The sequence below is a fragment of the Penicillium griseofulvum genome (assembly GCF_001561935.1).
Source record: "Penicillium griseofulvum strain PG3 chromosome Unknown contig_92, whole genome shotgun sequence".
Classification (NCBI taxonomy): domain Eukaryota; kingdom Fungi; phylum Ascomycota; class Eurotiomycetes; order Eurotiales; family Aspergillaceae; genus Penicillium; species Penicillium griseofulvum.
The window spans coordinates 585,162-605,135 of NW_024467453.1; the positions used below are offsets into that span (position 1 = coordinate 585,162).

General features: G+C 49.0%; 5 protein-coding genes across 5 annotated transcripts; 4 read left to right on the forward strand and 1 right to left on the reverse strand.

The window, feature by feature from the left end:
• Window positions 1-5,883: 5,883 nt before the first annotated feature.
• PGRI_070180 (60S ribosomal uL3 domain-containing protein) lies at window positions 5,884-10,985 on the forward strand (the record flags this gene model as incomplete). Its single annotated transcript, XM_040794732.1, has 12 exons — window positions 5,884-6,079; window positions 6,137-6,423; window positions 6,488-6,667; window positions 6,719-6,811; window positions 6,868-7,024; window positions 7,089-8,750; window positions 9,397-9,442; window positions 9,517-9,548; window positions 9,639-9,696; window positions 9,765-9,921; window positions 9,998-10,671; window positions 10,730-10,985. 12 exons carry the CDS (start codon window positions 5,884-5,886, stop codon window positions 10,983-10,985), a joined length of 3,798 nt encoding a protein of 1,265 aa, XP_040649063.1.
• Window positions 10,986-11,631: 646 nt separating this feature from the next.
• On the forward strand, window positions 11,632-12,274 carry PGRI_070190 (uncharacterized protein; the record flags this gene model as incomplete). The annotated part of the gene is made up of 2 exons (XM_040794733.1): window positions 11,632-11,869; window positions 11,997-12,274. 2 exons carry the CDS (start codon window positions 11,632-11,634, stop codon window positions 12,272-12,274), a joined length of 516 nt encoding a protein of 171 aa, XP_040649064.1.
• A 1,286-nt stretch (window positions 12,275-13,560) lies between these two features.
• On the forward strand, window positions 13,561-15,813 carry PGRI_070200 (SKN1/KRE6 family beta-glucan synthesis-associated protein; the record flags this gene model as incomplete). Its single annotated transcript, XM_040794734.1, has 6 exons — window positions 13,561-14,198; window positions 14,252-14,432; window positions 14,487-14,588; window positions 14,639-15,161; window positions 15,220-15,697; window positions 15,753-15,813. The coding sequence occupies 6 exons, from the start codon at window positions 13,561-13,563 to the stop codon at window positions 15,811-15,813; spliced, it is 1,983 nt and encodes a 660-aa protein (XP_040649065.1).
• A 764-nt stretch (window positions 15,814-16,577) lies between these two features.
• PGRI_070210 (uncharacterized protein) lies at window positions 16,578-17,505 on the forward strand (the record flags this gene model as incomplete). Its single annotated transcript, XM_040794735.1, has 3 exons — window positions 16,578-16,797; window positions 16,923-17,119; window positions 17,182-17,505. The coding sequence occupies 3 exons, from the start codon at window positions 16,578-16,580 to the stop codon at window positions 17,503-17,505; spliced, it is 741 nt and encodes a 246-aa protein (XP_040649066.1).
• Window positions 17,506-18,242: 737 nt separating this feature from the next.
• PGRI_070220 (PDK/BCKDK family protein kinase) lies at window positions 18,243-19,726 on the reverse strand (the record flags this gene model as incomplete). The annotated part of the gene is made up of 4 exons (XM_040794736.1): window positions 18,243-18,306; window positions 18,365-19,356; window positions 19,415-19,563; window positions 19,615-19,726. 4 exons carry the CDS (start codon window positions 19,724-19,726, stop codon window positions 18,243-18,245), a joined length of 1,317 nt encoding a protein of 438 aa, XP_040649067.1.
• Window positions 19,727-19,974: the final 248 nt, after the last annotated feature.

Below are 19,974 nucleotides of genomic sequence, written 5' to 3' on the forward strand. Positions count from 1 at the left end.
AAGGGGGCGGGCAGGAAGGGCGGAAGAGAGACTTATAAGAGACCACGGAGAACCGCAGCTAGAAAGAGCGGAAAATCCAGGAAAGCCCAGAAAAGGCCGTGCAAGACAGCGGAAGAGCATTTCTTGCTGTTTGCAATCCCTCTCGCCAAGACGCCCAGATGCCGAGCCCTTGGCATTGGGTCGAGCCTTGTATGGGGTACAAGAATCATTTGCGGGCATCCTGCCGATCGTTTTATCTCAGATCCTAATTATGACCATCTAGGGCGTACTCGATAACAGGGTAGGGCTGTGTCGGACAAGATGTGAAGTCGTCCTACCATGAGACAAAGATGCTAAGTGGCCTAAGGGTGAGAGGTGCAGATGAATTACGAGATTTTACCACCCGCCAAGGCGCCAAGCAGCCATCGGGGATGATAAGTAACCAAATACTGGCCTTTGATTGGTCAAATGTGATGAGATGATCCGCGCTGAGACGAAGCCTGGAGACTTGGCGGTAACAGCTGTACGCACGTGATGACATGTATTGCTCCTATTGCCCAATCTATATAATCTTGGAATCTTCTTACATTGGAAAAAGTACATAGACAGGCTTTATATATTAAATTCTATGTGATTTAGTACTTAAACCCCCCTATAGAACTTCAAATTGCACTATATACATATGTAGCTGCCTAAACCCAAATCAGGGGCAGAGTACCCCCAAGGGCCAAGGGTCAGGTGCCCAGGTGCCGAGAGGTTGGCGGGTGTTGGCATTCAAGTTCGGAGAAATAATTTTCAGTATTGTCCAATATCTCTTACCTAACTTCGGTCAATAGTCTGCTCCAGGTGCATAGTATTAGCCAAAATAAATACCTCTCTTGATCCTCCTGCTAGATATCTAACCCTGACAGAAAGTCTTGGAAGTATTGACTTTCCGGTACTCTCATTCCACTGTTCTGTTGAGATGAATCCGATCAGCTCGGCGAATCATCGCCTCTGACATCCACTTAGATCTCAATTTTTCTTTCTCTCCGACGAGAGCTCAACTCTTGGCTTGTAAGTTTTCTCTGTTTGAATTCCTGGGCACCGTATACAATCCCGTGTTCTCTGCTTGGCTGAGCGGTCAGGAGCGACTGATTGCGTGTTCTTTGCTCGGCAACCGTAACGTTTCCTGGCTCCCTGTCTAGTCTGCTGTTTTTCTTTATTTACGGCTGCGCGCTGTCCATAACTCCCCTTGGTCGTCTCCCGTTACTCTGCTTTCCCTCGAATTCAGGCCGTGATCAACTAGTCCACTGGTATTACCACTATCAGCCAAGCACGCAATGGCATGGCATGACAATGACAGGTGGCGAGTGTAGATCAATCATTCCCCCAAACTTGGGCTCTGTTCTAAACCAGTCACCCACCATGAGACCAGCCTGTTCATGCGCCGGCTATGAGTTACCCACGAAAATGATCGACGCTTCCATATATCTCAAGTCTCACAGCTATCCGATCGACATAATTATCTACTCGTCATCTTAGGCCGACCTAATTGGAAATTCATCGCATATTCCCCTAGGAGATGACCAGTACAACCTAGTATACGAAGGCATTTTCCTCCCTTAACTACCCGCAAAGCTGAGGTCGGTGTCTCCAACAAGAATCCCATTCGAGCAGGTCTCCTTCCTGGCTCTTCACGAGGAACAAACCGCTCCCTACGACACATACCTGACCTCCTTCGAGGCCTTAACCGGCATCCATACAGAGTAGTTTTCACTAATCCTTACAGCACGCTATCTATCAGCCGCAGGCTCATCGAACTCCACAACGAACCTCGACCCCATCGAACGCTTGAATGGCATAATGGATTGAAGAGGTGGAATACAGAAGCCAGGAAATGCTTACTGCGGCTGCTACTGAGGTTCTGAATGCCATTCCGCTGATCTTCGCCAATCTTAACAGTACGTACATATCGGCAGAGCTGGCGCATGCTTATGGGCCCGATCCTCGATCGAGTACTTACAAACTCCTGCATCATGCTCAAAGCTCTGATACCTGCTTATCTAGGGCTATTTGCTGCACATATGTTTTCTGGGCCCCGTCCATCCTCGCGTGACTCCTTTACTTAACTCGTACATACTAACCAGACTGGAAATCGTCCAACTTGGTAAAGTATCTTCCTGCATCGTAATGCATATAGAATCCTGATCGATTCCCGTTGTCAATTTAGCAGGAAATGGAGTTGGAAGCTCGGCTCTCAGTGGATCATCATGGCTAAGACTCTGAACCCTTCAGGCGCCCAGGTAGTCTCTCCCCTAGTGCTTCGTAGTATACGTTTTCTATATACCAATGCCTTGCAAGATCCAATGATTCACACCATTTTCTTGAAGCATAAAGAAATACGCCGCAAATAGAGTTTTTCATTGCAGACCCCAAGTCATATGTGGTCACGTGTCCATTAGGAAGGTTGACTTTTGGGCAGCAAAGTTGCCAGAAAACGAGATTTGGGCTTTTATATGCTTTGTCTTTGTTGTCTAGTGTAAATTTGTGGTGCTCCGCAGAAAGAAACGGTGTGTATATGTGGCTGTCCAAAAATATAAATATAATCAGTGTATACCGAGTGTTTGTCAAAATATATATAATGCTAAGCAGATACTTTGAATGCAACAAGCGATCCAAAAAGAAAAAATCAACTTGAAGATAGATTACTCAAATATCCAGCTCTATAAATAATCCCTCAGTATTTATGTATCAACAGATCCCACCAAAATCCAAGTACCCCAATTTGTGGCTGACGGGGTCTTGCAGCCACAAATGAACAAGATGTGATGGGCTAGATTTGGAAGCTAACCGGCTCAGCCCACATCAATAACTGCTTGGTATTATTGGCTTAGTACCTGAGAAGGACCCGCGCTCAAGGCTTGAGCCCGCCTGGGGTAACCATGCAACCATAAGAACATGAGACCCTCCTGAGCGCCTAAAACCACCTAACGCCAAATGATAAGCATCAGCGTCTAGACAACATATATGGCCAGACTTATATACCCCGTGTCTCATCACCAACACATAGCAACACTGACATGTTACCCGACAGAAAGTACCTGACACAAGAAAGCATCTGTGCGCCCCCCACGTCCTTGAACCACGCATCTGCATAGCCCATTTGGAAATGGCGCACTCTCAGGCCAATCTCCCCACGATCCGTATCTTATCACTGATCGGGGAGGTTAGAAATGGACGCATCTCTTTTGGCATTTGGTTGTCGAGGTCACACAAATCGAACATCTGTGTCCCAACTAGCCCGGTCTTCAATCCCTGCGCTCTGCACTATCAAGTCTTGGCAAGACATGACTTTGAAACTTATATTTTCTTTTTTTGTTGACTTTCAGTTGCCTTGCTTTTTTTTTTTCAAAATGTCCTCACTTTTATGACCTGACTACCTCGGGGCCCCAGCGTTGACGCATATTATATTCACTGCGAGGCAAATGGTGGAGGCATCGAGCATCGTTGCCCGTGCAGACAAGCCACGCCGGAGGAGAAGTCAATTTGTCATGAAATAGTATGAAGTACTTAGGTGGCTTTGGCTGCCGACACTCTTCCGTTCAACTTGGAAGCGCCAGTGATTACTGCAATGTTAACTCTAGCCTTGTTGCTGGTACCCCCTACCTCGATTCTAACTCTGGAATCGTGTCGCACGGTCATACCCACGTCGGAGCATGGCGTCTGCAAATTCCCGTCGCAGGGGTGTCAGTTCTTACTATTTATTTACGGTCTCAGGATCAACCATAGTCTCCACAGTGGACACAATGATGGGACCCCAGTGTAGGCATGCGCACGGCTGATCTGTCTCTAGTCGGGTCATTGCCGTAATCCCCGGGGAGCTTTAGCTTTTGACATGCTTCCGAGATTTGCAGCAGTTATTTGTTTTGATTGTGTAGTGACTAAGGCTTGGCGAGTGTCCAAGGAGAGGGAATGAGAGATAAAGAAAAAGAAATGGGTTAAATGGTAAAATATGTTTAGCGCGAGTGACAGGTGTTTTTTTTTAACTCGGTCGGCAAGTTAAAATGATAGCGGATGTGCAACCCAGATCTATAGAAACCATACGGAGTATACAATCTTATACAACATATAAGACAATTGGCTGACCTCGGGAGGCTGGGAAACCCCCCGTTTCACGGCAGAGACAAAACGGCTCGGCTAGCAAACCCTGAAAAATGAGGCCCACGCACAAGTGGAGTTGGGAGGAAATATAAGGTACACATGGTGACATGTTCATGTATAATTCTATACTTAGTTGTAAATGTACTTTTGTAATAGGGGACAGTTCATACTCTGTACACCGTAGGGGAATTCAAAAGGCGTCACAATTGTCACATCCGGGAGTCTCCACTGAAAATGTCAAGATCGCATCCACAGGTCACTAGCCACAAGCACAAGACCTGTGGCTGAATTAAAATGAAAATAAACTGTGGATACGCTAAGCCGCTTAAAGCGGGAACAATAATGACGGAAGGGGCGAATATGCAAGTCAAGGTACCCTGCATGGTACTTTGACAAAATTCATGGGTTAAGAAGGGGGGGGGGAAGGAAATTGTACAATATAGTCCGGAGAAAAATGATGGGAAAAAAAAGGGAGAGGGGACACAAGGTCACTCGACAGCTGCATCCTGCACAATTCCGGGTTTGGTCTATGTTAGTGCCTATTGACGTATACAAAATTAGCTTATATATTTTACCGAATACGGATGATAGGTCATCGAATAATAAGCAGAGAAAAGTAGAATTATTTCCGGAGGTGGTCTCCGCTATCATTTGACGGAGGATTAAGTACGGAGTACTAAAGTGCTGGGCAAAAGGGGGGGGGAACAGGGATCTGAGAAAAAGCCAATGCGGCTGCACGGCCCTGTGGGCTACACCACGGAGCATAGTCGCACTAACGCACCTTAGAGGCAACCACGGGGGTAGTCTCCACTTGGCGTCTTTTACCGGAGGTTCGTGGGTTCGTGTTAGGGATGGCATTTTATTAATACACAGTGAGAATTAATTATGAGAATTATTATAAGTTGCATGTATTTATAGAGTAAATAATTCTAACCCTTTGTATAAGCTTAATTTTTCAATAATGGGTGTGTTTTGAAGTTGGAGCTCCAAAAAAAGAAAAATGGGAATAAAAAAGAGAAAAAAAGCAAAAATGGGAAAAATAAATGAAAAGGAAAAAATGACAAAACGGAAAATAAAAAAAAAAAAAATAAAAATAAAAATAAAAACGAGCATAACCGCCTCCAGATCTTTCTCCACAACGCTAAGCCGTTCCTGAGCGTCAGCTTGGATTAGATAATCAATTGTGACGGCCGGGAGCTACGCAACCACTAGCGTCTCTTGGCAAATTTCACCTTTCCTGCCAGCCCCTCGACTCTTCCCTCTCTCTTCCCCCCTTAGGCTTTCGGATCATCTTCAATTCTGACATCCCCTTTCCCCACTGTATCGCATTGTATCTTCGCCTCTTTCTTCAACATCTTATTTTTTCCATTCTACCTTCGCGCCTCTAGCTCTACATAGCTGTGACCTCACCCGCTGTCCCCCGAGATTGTGTCACTGCCATCTCGCGCCACTCATTTATCTTCGGAAAAGCGCCAAGGTCCAGTCGATTTTGGAAAAAAAAAATAACTGCCACCCTTCACTGCTGGATAGTGTCGCGTGAGGAACCTTCATTTCTTTCGCGACCTGTCTTTTTTTTTCCCTTTCTCTTCGCCCAGTCGATCGGAAATTGCGCCTCAGAATTGGCGTGCAACATCAAAGACTACACTTGATCGGTGTCAAATAGTGGTGTAAACTTATATTGCATCATCGTGTCGCAAACTCACTTCGAGAGTTCGGTCGCGACACGGTTCAACTCAACCATATTCACGATTCTCGGGAACCATGTCTCATACTCAACCATCACCTACCGCGGGTGTAGCTCCTCACCATGCGGCAGCGCATCTCGCACATGCGCAAGCGCAGGCACAAGCCAATGGTCATATGTCCGCGCTCCCTGTTCAAGGTCAAAAGGGAGTCCCTGCTCTCACAACCGCACAGAAGATCGCCACACTCAATGAACAAGTCTGGCTTCAAATAGGTAAGGGTTTCCGGTCATAGACTGGTAGATGGCGGATGCTAATAGTCTCGTGTGTAGGAAGCTTGACCGAATTGATGGGCGACCTGGAGGGTGCGATGAATGCCTATGAGCAGGCCCTGCGTCACAACCAGTGGTCTATCTCAGCCATGAACGCCATTTCATGCATCCTACGGACAAAAGAGCAGTTTCCCAAAGCGATTGAGTATTTGCAAAATATTTTGAAGTTGGATCCGAGCAATGGAGAGACTTGGGGTAGCTTGGGCCACTGCCATCTTATGATGGATAATCTGCAAGAGGCATACACCTCTTACCAGCAAGCCCTGTACCACTTGCGTGATCCCAAGGTAAGCTGTTTCCCCCTCACATCTTGTCTGAAATACCAGTCACTGACTCAATTTCCCTCACTAGGAACCCAAGCTGTGGTATGGAATTGGTATCTTGTATGATCGCTATGGTTCTCTGGATCATGCGGAAGAGGCTTTCTCGCAAGTGATGCGCATGGCGCCCGATTTCGAGAAGGCCAATGAGATCTACTTCCGCCTAGGAATCATATACAAGCAGCAGCAGAAGTTTAATCAAAGTTTGGAGGTATGTGAAATCTCTTGGTATGGGACTTGAGCTGTGACTAATCCATCACAGTGCTTCAAATATATCGTTAGCGATCCCCCGCGTCCTCTGACCGAAGAAGACATCTGGTTCCAGATTGGCCATGTTCACGAGCAACAGAAAGACGTGAGTCATGCTTCCTCCCACTCTTGATTCTTACCTTGTACTCATGAAACCCTTAGTTTGAGTCTGCTCAATCTGCCTATCAGCGCGTCCTTGAGCGGGATCCAAATCACGCGAAAGTTCTCCAGCAACTTGGATGGCTCTACCACCAGCAGAGCAATGCATTCCAAAGCCAGGAAAAAGCCATCCAGTTTTTGGAGAAGTCTGTCAATGCTGGTAAGTACATTTCAATCTCCCATTTTCAATTGCATACATTGAAACTAATCAATTCTTTCACCAGATAACAATGACGCTCAAAGTTGGTATCTCCTCGGTCGTTGCTACATGTCCATGGCGAAATACCCCAAGGCGTATGAAGCCTACCAGCAAGCGGTCTATCGCGATGGTCGCAACCCTACCTTCTGGTGCTCGATTGGTGTTCTTTACTACCAGATCAACCAATACCGCGATGCTCTGGATGCCTACTCTCGTGCCATCCGCCTGAACCCTTACATTTCGGAAGTTTGGTACGACCTAGGCACTCTGTACGAATCCTGCAACAACCAGATCGCCGATGCCCTGGATGCATACGGACGTGCCGCAGACCTTGATCCGAGCAACGTTCACATCAAAGCTCGTTTGCAGCTGCTTCAGAGTCAGTTGTCTGCTGGCACAGCTGGACAACAGCCGCCCACTGCCCCCGCGCCTCAGCCGCAGGATGTTCATCCTCAGGCTTACCAGGCACCCGGCGTTGGTGCACCTCCAGCTCCTCAATGGGGTGCCCCAGCCCCCATCGGTCCCCCTCCACAGGCTCCTGCTCCCCCAAGACAGATTCCTGACTGGAACCGTGGTATCAACGAGCTTCAGTCTCAGAGCCAAGGTCCCCCATCCAACGGTCTTGACCAACGCGATGCTCGGATCCCCGGTGCGCCCGCTCAAAGTCCCCGACAGGAGGCAGGTCGGGCCTTCCCGGATCCCCGTGGCGCGCCTCGCTCGCCAAAGATGGGTGATCCCAATGCCTACCCACCGCCTCACACCTTGCCCCAGCTCGGAAATGCTCCTGCTCCAGGCCACGAACGCGCCCCTAGCGGCGGCAATACCTTTGGTGCCCCGCGAGGTGCTATGCCGACTGGCCTGCCCGTCGCTCCTCCTGGTCCTCCTGGTCCTCCCGGTCCCAATGGCGGTGCTCCTCCTTACCAGAATCGTCCTTTCAGTCCTGCTCCTGAAATTCGCCCTATTCGCGATGAGCGTCCCTCTTCCCCAGGCTCAGGATACCCTCTCCAACAGTTCCACCCCGGTCCTACCCTCCCCCCACAAGTTCCAGGCGGTAATTCCATCGCCTCCGGTGCTCCGGCCCCTCCTTCAGCTGCTACTGCTGCTGAGGCTGCCGCCCGTGATCGCGAAGATCGCCCCCCATCTGCCATGAAGCGCGGCCGCGAATGGGAGGCTGATACTGGTCCAGTCAAGAAGCATGAAAATCAAGAGAGCCGTGCTCGTCTGGATGACCAGACTAGCCGCCGCCCAAGCCCACCCGCTCGTTTGCCTTCTCCTGGTGAGATGGAACGACGGAGCTCCTCGGAGGCCCGCCGCGAGGACGCCCGTCGTGCCAATGAGAACTATCACCCCTCAGAGGCTGCTCACCACCCTCCTACTCTGCCTTCCATTCAAGACATGCCTCCCCGCCCTTCTGCTGGTCCCAGTCTTCCTCCGATGGCTGAGGGCGCTGCCCCGCCAGCTAACGCTCCCCCCTCTGCACCTCCTTCCGCCAACACCCCAGTCAAGGAAGAAGCTCCTCGCCCTGAGGCTCCCCCTGCTCATGAGCCACCCGCGCGCAAGATGGACGTCGATGAAGACTATGATGATGAAGTTGAGGAAGAGAAGAAGGCTGTTGCTGCTTCCAAGGGTAGCCCCAACGGCAGCGCTGCTGGCAACTCCGCTAATGGTGCCGGCAATGCCCGTGCCAGTACTCCCTCCAAGGTCGAGCCTACAGCATAAAAAAATGTTCCCTCTTCCGACCAGACTAGTGTGATCTGGTCAAATGTGGCAAACCCAAATCTCTCGCTTCCTTGCTCCTCCTGTCCTTCCTATCTTTCAGTGTGTGATGTACGGTATGAATGTGCGAGTTACGATGACTACCTGGTTTCAAGCGCGTGCGCTGAATACTCGTCATGTCTGTTCGTTCTCTTCTTATTTTATGATTTCTTAGTCTCTTTTCACTGTGAATTTTTTTTATGATGCATTAGGCATCTTTGAAGCAAATCATTTGTTTGATACTCTGGAATTTGGTAGAGTAAATTTATCAACGTCTCCCCTTTTTTTTTCTCACTCGAGTTGTATTAACGTAAAGATTTACGTATTTGGGCTTAGATTTCATTCCAGCCCACAATGTGGATGTCCTAAAAAACCATATTGCTGGCCGTTTGCCTTGGCAGCAGGGAGACCCATAAAAGTCTCCCAGGGGGCCGGAAAATCTGGATGGCACGTGATCATACCAGGGCTGGATTAGATAATTTGGGTTATTGTGGGGTGCCTCAGGCTCAGACACGCCAAGAGTCTCGCTTAGGTTAGCCCACACACCAAGCGTGCAAAATCAACTTCAACATTTCCAGATCGTCCTCCCACCACCTCGACGACTAACGATAACAGGGTCAAGATGTGAGTCTACCCAGATTGAAGATTCATATACAATCGCCATTGAATACAATTGCTGACCTGCTTTCGCTATTCAGGAGTCACCGGAAGTTCGAAGCGCCTCGTCACGGTTCGTGATCACCTTTTTCCTCGATATCGAAATTTCGAAATACCGAAATACGACCTCTGTGTGTGTGCAGTATACTGATTATATCTCCAGGCTCCCTTGCCTACCTCCCGCGCAAGCGCGCTGCCCGCCACCGTGGTAAGGTTAAGAGGTCAGTACATTCTGGATGAATTGGTGATTTATGGATTTGTGTGCTGAGACTTTTTTTTTTTGCGACAGCTTCCCCAAGGATGATGCCAAGAAGCCCGTCCACCTTACTGCCTCCATGGGCTACAAGGCTGGTATGACCACTGTCGTCCGTGACCTTGACCGTCCCGGTGCCAAGATGCACAAGAAGGAGATTGTCGAGGCCGTCACCGTCATCGAGACCCCTCCTGTACGTTTTTCCCGTTGTCTGCGAAAGTGAAGGAGAAGGAAAAACGACCGGGCCCTAACATATCTTTTCATTCTAGCTCGTTGCCGTTGGTGTCGTCGGTTACATCGAGACTCCCCGTGGTCTCCGCTCCCTCACCACCGTCTGGGCTGAGCACCTGAGCGATGAGGTCAAGCGTCGCTTCTACAAGAACTGGTACAAGTCCAAGAAGAAGGCCTTCACCAAGTACGCCAAGTCCCACGCCGAGAGCTCCGGTGCCTCCATCACCCGCGAGCTTGAGCGCATCCAGAAGTACTGCACTGTCGTCCGTGTGCTCGCCCACACCCAGATCCGCCAGACTCCCATCAAGCAGAAGAAGGCCCACCTTATGGAGATCCAGGTCAACGGTGGCTCCGTCTCCGACAAGGTCGACTTCGCCCGCAACCTCTTCGAGAAGACCATCGATATCGATTCCATCTTCGAGAAGGACGAGATGATTGATGTCATCGCCGTCACCAAGGGTCACGGTTTCTCCGGTGTCACCTCCCGTTGGGGTACCACCAAGCTGCCCCGCAAGACTCACAAGGGTCTGCGTAAGGTCGCCTGTATTGGTGCTTGGCACCCTAACCACGTCCAGTGGACTGTGGCCCGTGCCGGTCAGGACGGTTACCACCACCGTACCTCTTGCAACCACAAGATCTTCCGCATTGGCAAGGGTTCCGATGAGGGTAACGCCTCCACCGAGTTCGACATCTCCAAGAAGCAGATCACCCCGTATGTTCCCCCCCTGATCTTCTTTCTATGTATGATTTTAATCCTAACATTTCTTTAGCATGGGTGGCTTTGTTCACTACGGTGAGGTCAAGAACGACTTCGTCATGGTCAAGGGCTCCGTTCCCGGTGTCAAGAAGCGTGTTATGACTCTGCGCAAGACTCTGTACCCCCAGACCTCCCGCCGAGCCACCGAGAAGGTCGAGCTCAAGTGGATCGATACCTCCTCCAAGTTCGGTCACGGTGCTTTCCAGACCTTCGAGGAGAAGAAGGCCTTCATGGGTACCCTCAAGAAGGACCTTGTGGAGACTGTTTAAGATGTTTAAGCCTATGGTTGGCGGTAGTGCAACGTTTCATATTCAATAAAAAAGCGAATATCCTTCACGATTTGCATGTAGCTGTACATTGTCTATGTAAATTTATAAATATATTACAAGTGTATGTGGGAGCATTTTCTACATCAATTATTATCTCTATATTCTTGAATCAAATATAATTTTCCATCACATTTCCTTGCCATCACTTGATATATATCTAGTTCGGAAGTCTGGACGCACCCGAACTGTTGAACAATTTTTCTTACCTTTCTTAATTATTCCATAAATTTCATTACTTTCTCGAACACTCCTTCGATCTCTTTGTTTAAATATACTATTTTCCGATCTGACCAGCTGGTGGAACAAAATGCGCCAATCCAAGATCCATTGCGTCATCCCACACTTTTCCCTGACAGCTTCACCAAGAAAACGGGCTTTTCCAACCTCCTACATCCTACGATCAACCTTCCAAATCAAACATCCCCAAGCTCAATACCGTCTTCTACACAGTCTATATCGCCAAACGAGCCGAAGAACTCGCACCTCAAACACAGAGCTCCAAACCCACATCTTCCCCGCAACCTCAAGACCGCAAACCAACTCATCCCACCCCACCAAGTCCCCCTTCTCAACCACAACACAAATAATGTCGTCCGATGATGCCTACATGTCTTTTCTGAACAAAGCCAACGCGGATGTGAGTGGCGGCCAAGCCTCACAGCAAGGGGCCGGCACCATCAAAACCGAGACCGTGCACAGCTCCCTGTCAGTCCCAAAGCCGCTGCAGTCCGTGGACGCATACTACGTCTCCGATACAGATGAGCCCTTCGAGCCTGTGGCATTGAAATGGGATGGCGCTGCGAAGGGATCCTGGCCTAGTGCCGGTATGTCCTGATCCTGTTCCCTTTCCTAGTTCCTTCATATTTTGCATCCTCGATGGATCTTCTCCCTTGAAAACACAAGACAAAACATCCTAGAATCACCCTGCTAACTCCACCTCCCTCACTGCAGACGAGCTCGCCTCCCTGATTTCCTCAGATGCCAACCTGTCCAAGTCCATCTCCATTATAACCCCCTCCGACTTCGACCCGAACAATCAGTACGCCTCCGCCCTGGATGCTGTCCGCACCGCAGCTGTCGAGAAGGATTCTGGAGCCGATAAGTCTGCTGTTGAGCTGAAGGTCTACCGTGTTGAACAAACCACGACCCAGTGCGAGTACTGGGTTCTTGCACTACATGCGCCTGAGAGCCGTCTTGTCGGTTTGCGCGCTAAGGCTGTTGAGTCTTAGCTGTTCAAACTGTGTATTCATAATGGAGGGGTCTTTAGGAGTTAGTGTAGGACATAATCTGCTATTTGTTCTGTAGTTGTCTATTCTTATTAAGATATGATATTGGTATTATATGAGAAAGCACGAGATTTATTGGTACAGGTTTCTCACTGTCTTGATCATTGATATTGATATTACTGCCATAGAATGAAACAACCAGGGGCTTCATCCTCTCTTTCTCTTGGTGCAAGCCTCCTGACAGCTTCTTCCTTGTTCGGAATTTGCCGCATTCTTTAAGTCCTGAGACTTGGAGGTTTGGCAGGACGCGTGTCAATGACACGAAACAGGTTAAATTTAAATCTGGAGCGAACAAAGCTGTGGCAATCTTTCTATTTGGTCATTAAGCTTGTAATGTATTGGAAAGATCTACTATGTAGTAAATGTACATCTTGCGCTGTCGACCGGGGTCTCGGGCCATGTCTCTCATCTTCCCGGTTAGTTCGCCCTTCGCTTCAACAACTCCCCATCTATACGAACATTGAAGCAACTTGCAATTATTACTGTATCAGATTTACCCCATCTTCATGACAATGGCGATCTCTGAATTCCGACCAGCATTCATGCCGGGCCATTCCTCAGGGCCTGGGCAACGGGAATGCCGCACCCTAGAATAGCCCTACCCAGGGTGTGGGAACCTGTATAGGGCGTTAAACCTACCAGTCTACTTCAATCAATTGGGAGAAAAAAAAACCCATAGTCATACAAAAAAGCTCGCTTCAGGCCATAACAGAGTCTGAAACATTACTCTACTATCATCCACAGTCAATCATAAGACCTAGGGAGAGAGAGGTATAGACATACCACTGGTTGCCCCCCTTGGGTCTCTACCATTCCAGTCTTCTCGTGCACACAAACACGACCCCTCGGACCATCTAGGCTCTTCTTTTCTTCCGTGGTTTTGGCTTTCTTTCTCTGCTTAGACTCTGTCTCTTTTATCGTATCACAGAGGGACATTCGATGCTATTCGAACAGCTGTGTCCGTTCTTTCGCTAAAACATCGCACTCATCGGCTGTGCAATATACCGACTCAGGTCCTCTGTCCTTACCGTTAAGATACATAGCGAAGTCATTGCATGACGAACCGGAAGAAAGAACACACCATCACATCAGCCTGCCGCACGGATCCAACCAACGACTGATGCGAGAGGACTATTCTTGCGGCGGCAATAGAAGAGAGCAAGGATTCACCAGTGCAGAGCAGAGTGTGTTATACTTGTCCAACTAGAGACTTAAAAATCGATAATCAAATGTCGGACCACGGCTCTGACGCCTCAGAGGGCAAGGCACCGCCTCACATCCGACTAAACTCGGGCCGACAGGATCCTTTCTATGAGACAAATGACGGCTATGCGCCTCTCACGTCGCGGACATTTCCCCGGCCATTGACGCCACAGGTCCCAGAAACACCTACGCCGGTACGCTCTCGAGGGATGTCATCACCATACGGCGCATCAAATGTCCCCGAGTCCTCGGAATTCCTGTTGCCTCCAAAGTTGAGGCCTACACAGGGGCAAGGCGTGAGTGAGACTGATCGTCCTCGATCTCCGGACCGGTGGTCTGCGGCTCGCTCGAGTATCAGCTCTATGAGTTATGAGAGTTCTTTCCCCTTCGATCCGTTCCACGATTCGAGGGCGCCTTCGCATGCTGGTAGTGAGGAGTACGATGTCAATACGCAGACTGTGTCGGGGAAGTTCAATATCATGCCCACTGACGGGCTGTTGTTGTTCCCTGAGGATGTGGAGAAGGATGACTACTTGCATAACCCGGACCCGGCGGACAAGGATCGAGATTGTGATATCTGGAATCGACGGGGTGTCGTGAATGTCGGCAGTCTGGCGATTTTCACATTAGGTCTTCTGGTGCTTTTTATTGGTTACCCACTCATGTAAGAAGTTGGCTTATTTGACTGTCTCTCCCCTGGCTAATCATTAATTGCAGAACTTGGTTGGTGGGCTTCGCAAAACATCATCATGGTACATGCCACCCCGCAGACACTTTGTGTTTGGAAGTTGGGGAGCGACCATTGTTGCAAAACCTGCGCAAAGGCTTGATTGACCCAGACACACCGGAAGAGGCATATACCAAGAAAAACGCCAAGGGAAAGGAGATGAAGCTAGTGGTGAGTTGCCTGATAGGTCACTAATAATGACAAGTTGCTCATGTTCTATTGCAGTTCTCCGACGAGTTTAATATGCCCGGCCGAACGTTCTTCGAGGATGATGATCCGTTCTTCCAAGCAGTCGATATATGGTACGGAGTAACAGCGGACAAAGAGGTTAGTATAAACTGTGCCAGAAATACCGCTCAAACACTAACACTGTCTAGTGGTATGACCCCGACGCCGTAACCACGGCAGATGGCACCCTCCAGCTTCGATTCGACCACTTCGAAAACCACGGTCTCCACTACCGATCCGGTATGGTACAAAGCTGGAACAAGCTCTGCTTCAAGGGGGGTCGTCTCGAAGCTAGCATGTCCCTCCCGGGAGATGGACACATACAAGGTTTCTGGCCTGGCTTCTGGGCAATGGGCAATCTGGCTCGTCCTGGCTATGCTGCTACCACCGATGGTATGTGGCCATACAGTTACCATAATGGCTGTGATGCGGGCATAACCCCGAACCAGAGTTCTCCCGATGGTATCAACTGGCTGCCCGGTATGCGGTTGCCCGGATGTGCCTGCCCTGGTTCAGATCACCCGACTCCTGGTGTTGCACGCAGTGCTCCTGAAATCGATGTGATTGAAGGCAGCACAGCTCCGCTATATGGTGACAGCGGTCCCTACGTTGGCAGTGCGTCGCAGAGTTTGCAGACTGCACCATTCGACCTGTGGTACCTGCCTGATTATGGTGAGTATCTTCCCATTCTTTCCACTATGCAAGACATTTCTAACCAGAGAAACACCAGATTTCGCCGCCGTTTACGACTCACGGGTCACCAAAATTAACGACTACCGAGGCGGTGTTTACCAACAGGCAATGTCCAGCCTAACCAACCTGAATACCCGCTGGTATAATGGCACCGAATTCCAGACATACTCCTTCGAGTATACACCCGGCGCAAAAGGCGATGTGACTTGGTTCGTCGGCGCCGAAAAGACTTGGACACTAGACGCCCGCGCTATCGGACCCAACGGCAATATCGGTCAGCGCATGATCCCACTCGAGCCCATGGCCTTGATCATGAATATGGGTATGGCGGATAACTTTGCGCCGCAGAACAAGAGCATCATCGATTTCATGCCTGCTATCTTACGCTTCGACTACGTCCGAATCTACCAGGACCCTGATGAGGAGAGTGTTACTTGTGACCCGCCGGGTTATGAGACGACTGGGTATATTGAGAAACATCGCAAAGCGTATGATAATGCGAACTTTACAACTTGGTATGTTTATTACGCTCTTGTTCTTATATGTACTTTACTAACGATTGGACTTTAGGGACGAGGCTGGGTACCATTGGCCTAAAAATTCTTACATGCACGGCTGCTCGGCTAATTAGATATTCTCTTTCTCTCTTTCTGTCCTAAACTATTAGTCGTTTTAGCGGCATTGTTTTCTGGCGTTTTGGGGCATCACATTTATTTCCGCCATTCATCATCGATTCAATAAAATCGTTCAGTACTTCTCACTTCTTGTAGAACCCATTTAAGTTTTTGCTCAAATTACATCATACTAAAAGGATCAGTTTCTCTCGAACAGCCCAGGGCCAAGTTGATTGCAATATAATTGTATACTTGATATCCACTAAGCCTAATTAGGGGGTTCAACTCCACTAGTCAGATCAAATTGCCATTGTGCAACATCACCGCCTGCTTAATCTGGCCATAGTACGGGGACCCCCAAGAGGGTACGAGGTTATCTCGTCAATAGACTGGAACGTCCCCATCTTGACTTCTATCTGAACTGCCGTGAACCTGTAAGCTTGAGCCTCTTTATAATGGTCAATTTTCTTCCCTCTCAACCTCTTTCCCCGAGATATCCAGTCTCTAGTGCACTTGCCACCAATATCTGTTCCTCATCCACTGACACTGGCTATAGATCAATCCTGGGGTTCATGCAATAAGACATACATAAAATTCCCTGTCATTCACACATGTGAAGCAAAGTCTACCACAGAGGACTTTTATTACTTTATTTTCACCAGTCATTGGTTGCTCTCGCCTTCCAATCTCCAACTCCTCATCACCACATCTCAACTTAAAGAACCAGTCTCTGTCTCTGTCTACTTCCCACTGAGTTGTATCCAATATCATCATCTTCAAAATGTCCGGCCAAGACCAGCATCTATCAGACACGGAATCAGACTCTGAATCCGATGGCGGCATGCAACTCGACGACCTAGACTTAGACCGCGTCGACGGTATCCCATACGACAGCGACGGTATACCATTCGACGTCGATCAAAATGTGGACGGTGACCGCCCTTTATCAGATGATGATATTTGGGGCGTGAACGGAAACAGCTCAAATGGATCCCCCACAGGTATTCCACGTCCTTTCCCTTATTAAGTCCATCTTAGTTTCCCAAATCCTTACTTCTGGCCGACTACACCACTCAACACCTGAATCCAACCAAACTAATTAGTCTCCAAATTAACACCTAAATAGGAAGATTCTCCGGCCGCGCCCCAAACCCCTTCACGACATCATACAACCGCGCCGGCCCAGACGGCACAATCGAACCTCAAACAGCCTTTGAAAAAGACGCCCGCACACGCTCGCATCTGCGCGACGAAAAACACGCCGCTCTGGCCGTCCTCATGGACAATGAGTTATTAGTTACATATGCGCTTGCCTCGCGAGAAGTACGTTTACCATATTTTTCAAACCCTGCAATTGAAACGAATGATTAACTGACATCTCCAAGACAATCCCTCAAACACGTCGTCGTTTCATGGCAAGATATCTCGCACCTAATGACCCGGTGAAAGCAGAGGAACTCTACGATCCGCGATTTTATGTTGCGCCTCATGGGAAGGGCGGGGAGGGGTCGCTTATCCGTGGTCGGTGTCGGGAGGTTATTGGGGATATTAATGATCATAATTGGCACAAGCCTGCGCATTTGAGGTCGATGGATGCGAAGAGGGGTTCGAGGTCTGTTTCGGCTTCTTTTTCCGGTGCGAATTCGCCGGTTGGGGAGGGAGGGACCTTGTTGGTTGGGAGGGGACGGGAGGAAGATGAGGAACTATGAGATACATGTATGAATTGATGTGTTTATCGTTCTGCATTGTTAAGAAATATTGAATAATGGACTACTGGCTATTCATCAAGAGAGACATGATAGTATAATGTTTGTATTCGCTAAAACGGATTAAAAGGAAAGTACTATACAGAGACGCTAGTCAACGATAGGACCACCAGCCCAGAGATAAAGAAGAGAACAAAATGAGAAAAAGGGGTATCATCGAGATTCAGAAAAGAGAATAGCTTCTCTGGGGTTTTTTGTTCTCTTCCTCTTTTCATCTCTGGGATATTACCCGAGAGATTCAGGCAATGCGGTGGCACTGCAGTCTAAGACTTGCGAACTCATCTTCGCATTCTGGGTTGAACAGCTGATCGCAGATGTAGCCATCCAAATCGGAGGGAAAGATCAAAGCAAGAGATAAGACGCGAGAGAGGGACAGGGAGAATCCAATCAGAAGATAGAAAGTAGAGCCAAGACGAAAGCCAAGACTAAGCCAAGCGAGGCACGTCTTACATTTCTTTCTCCTCTCTCCTCCGCTTTTCCGAGTGGAACATACTCTCCATGTCTCCAACTTGCTTACGTTCCGAAACCTCCCGGCTGAGCATGCGAGCGTAGTGGGCCTGTGCATTCATCAGTGTCAGTCCTCGAGGCGGCGGTTTATATTCCGGGTCATTGTAAATTGGGTGGTGCAGGCGATGTGAAGTGGTGATCCGGATCCGACCATCTCTCATGACGGGTGATTGTCATTGGAGAGGCTCCGAGCTGGAGGACAGGCGGTTGAGATGAAGGTAGACGTCAGTCCCGTACCTGTGATGATCGATTAGCAAGGGTTTATTGAAATTAGTGGAAGTAGAAAAAAACATACCCCTCCATACTGATCAATTTTAAATCACCGCCAAAGTACCGTGCGTACAGTCGGCTTATTGGTAGGCCATATCCAAATCCAGCCATTGGCGCCTTGAAGTCGTTCTTGTCGAAATCAGGGTCCAGGTTGGGCGTTTGTTCCACTGTCGTGTACATGTACGTCCATACAAGAGGGATTGACGACCGGGGGATACCACCGCCCTCGTCGGAGATCTTGATCGTGATGTCCTCTTTGCCTTCGGCAACTATAACCTTGGTCACGGGGAAATCATCCTTATCGGCACCATGTTGTTCGACAACCGCTCGGAGCGAGTTCTTAAGGGTCTCGAAGAGCATGTGCGATAGGTGTCCGGGAACATACATGAAGTTCAAGTCCTCCTTGCAGACCAGCTGCACCTTAGGCGACTCGAAAAGACCATAGTAGTCCTCGCAGACGAAGCGGGCATTTTCAATGGCCTCGAGTGCGATATCGCGAACGTTGGTCTTGGTACAAATTATTCCAACATAATTGGGGTGTTTGATGTGCGTTTGTTCCGTGAGTGCGATGTGTTGACCGATAAGCATTCGTATACCAATTCTTGACATGTAAAACCGATCGAGGAAGGACTGAATCGTGGAGTCGATCTGCATCCGCTGCCGCGCACGTTTCCATTCCAAAATGCCTTGCGCGACGGTGGTCACGACCCCATCGTGGCGTCGCTTGATCTGTTGGAGGGTCTTGGCGAATCGTTGGTTGTAGTCATTGAGTTCCGGGGGCCAATCTCCGTGGTCGTCCGCGGGGAAGAAGTACCGTCGGCCTGCCGTGGCGTGTGCTTTTCCAACACCATTTCCATTGCATACAGTCACAGATGACCGGTATTGTCCTTCACGTACGCTGGGGTTTTGAGTTGTTTCAGAGAGAATTTTCGAAGGGCCGCCGTTCATCCGGCCTGGTCGCAACAGGCGTGCTTTCACTTCTTGAGTCAGAGTGGGGCGAGGAAGGGCAATGATTTCCTGGTTTTTGGGTTAGTATATGACTGCAGGTTTCATTGTCAATGGATGATATACATACCTCGAATGACTGCGCATACCAGTCCTGAACTTTTTTGATCGATGGCATCTCACTCAGTCCATCTGGTAGTTCACCCAAATCCTGCACGCGATGTGCGAGACGGATCGGGAGTTCCTCGGAGAGAAATTGAGAGGCGCGGAATAGAGTGCCTAGATGAGAGTCAGATATGTGGGTAGAGACAGTGTCAGACCGATTCATACCTGTTGAGGGACGGTCACCAAATTGGACCATCTGCCTCAAAGAGACACCGGTTGCGGGGAAGCTGGCATAGTGTCTGATGGTTTCCATCAGCCTTTCAGAAGGCTTCCACATAGTGGCGTGTATAGGCCGAATGGCCTGTAAGAGATGTGTCTAGAAAGTGTTGTCTTAGGGAAGTGTTGGAGGAAGAAGTGTAATGCGAGTCATCGGAACGTTTTGAACTGCCGAGGTCGAGCGGTCCCCGGGTTCTCCGCTTGCGCTCTCCGGGGATCGGAAGAAGATCACACGACAAGGGGAAATAAGCAACTTATGATTGCTTAATATTATAGTCTATTTTCTTTTGAAATTACAGCAGAAATATG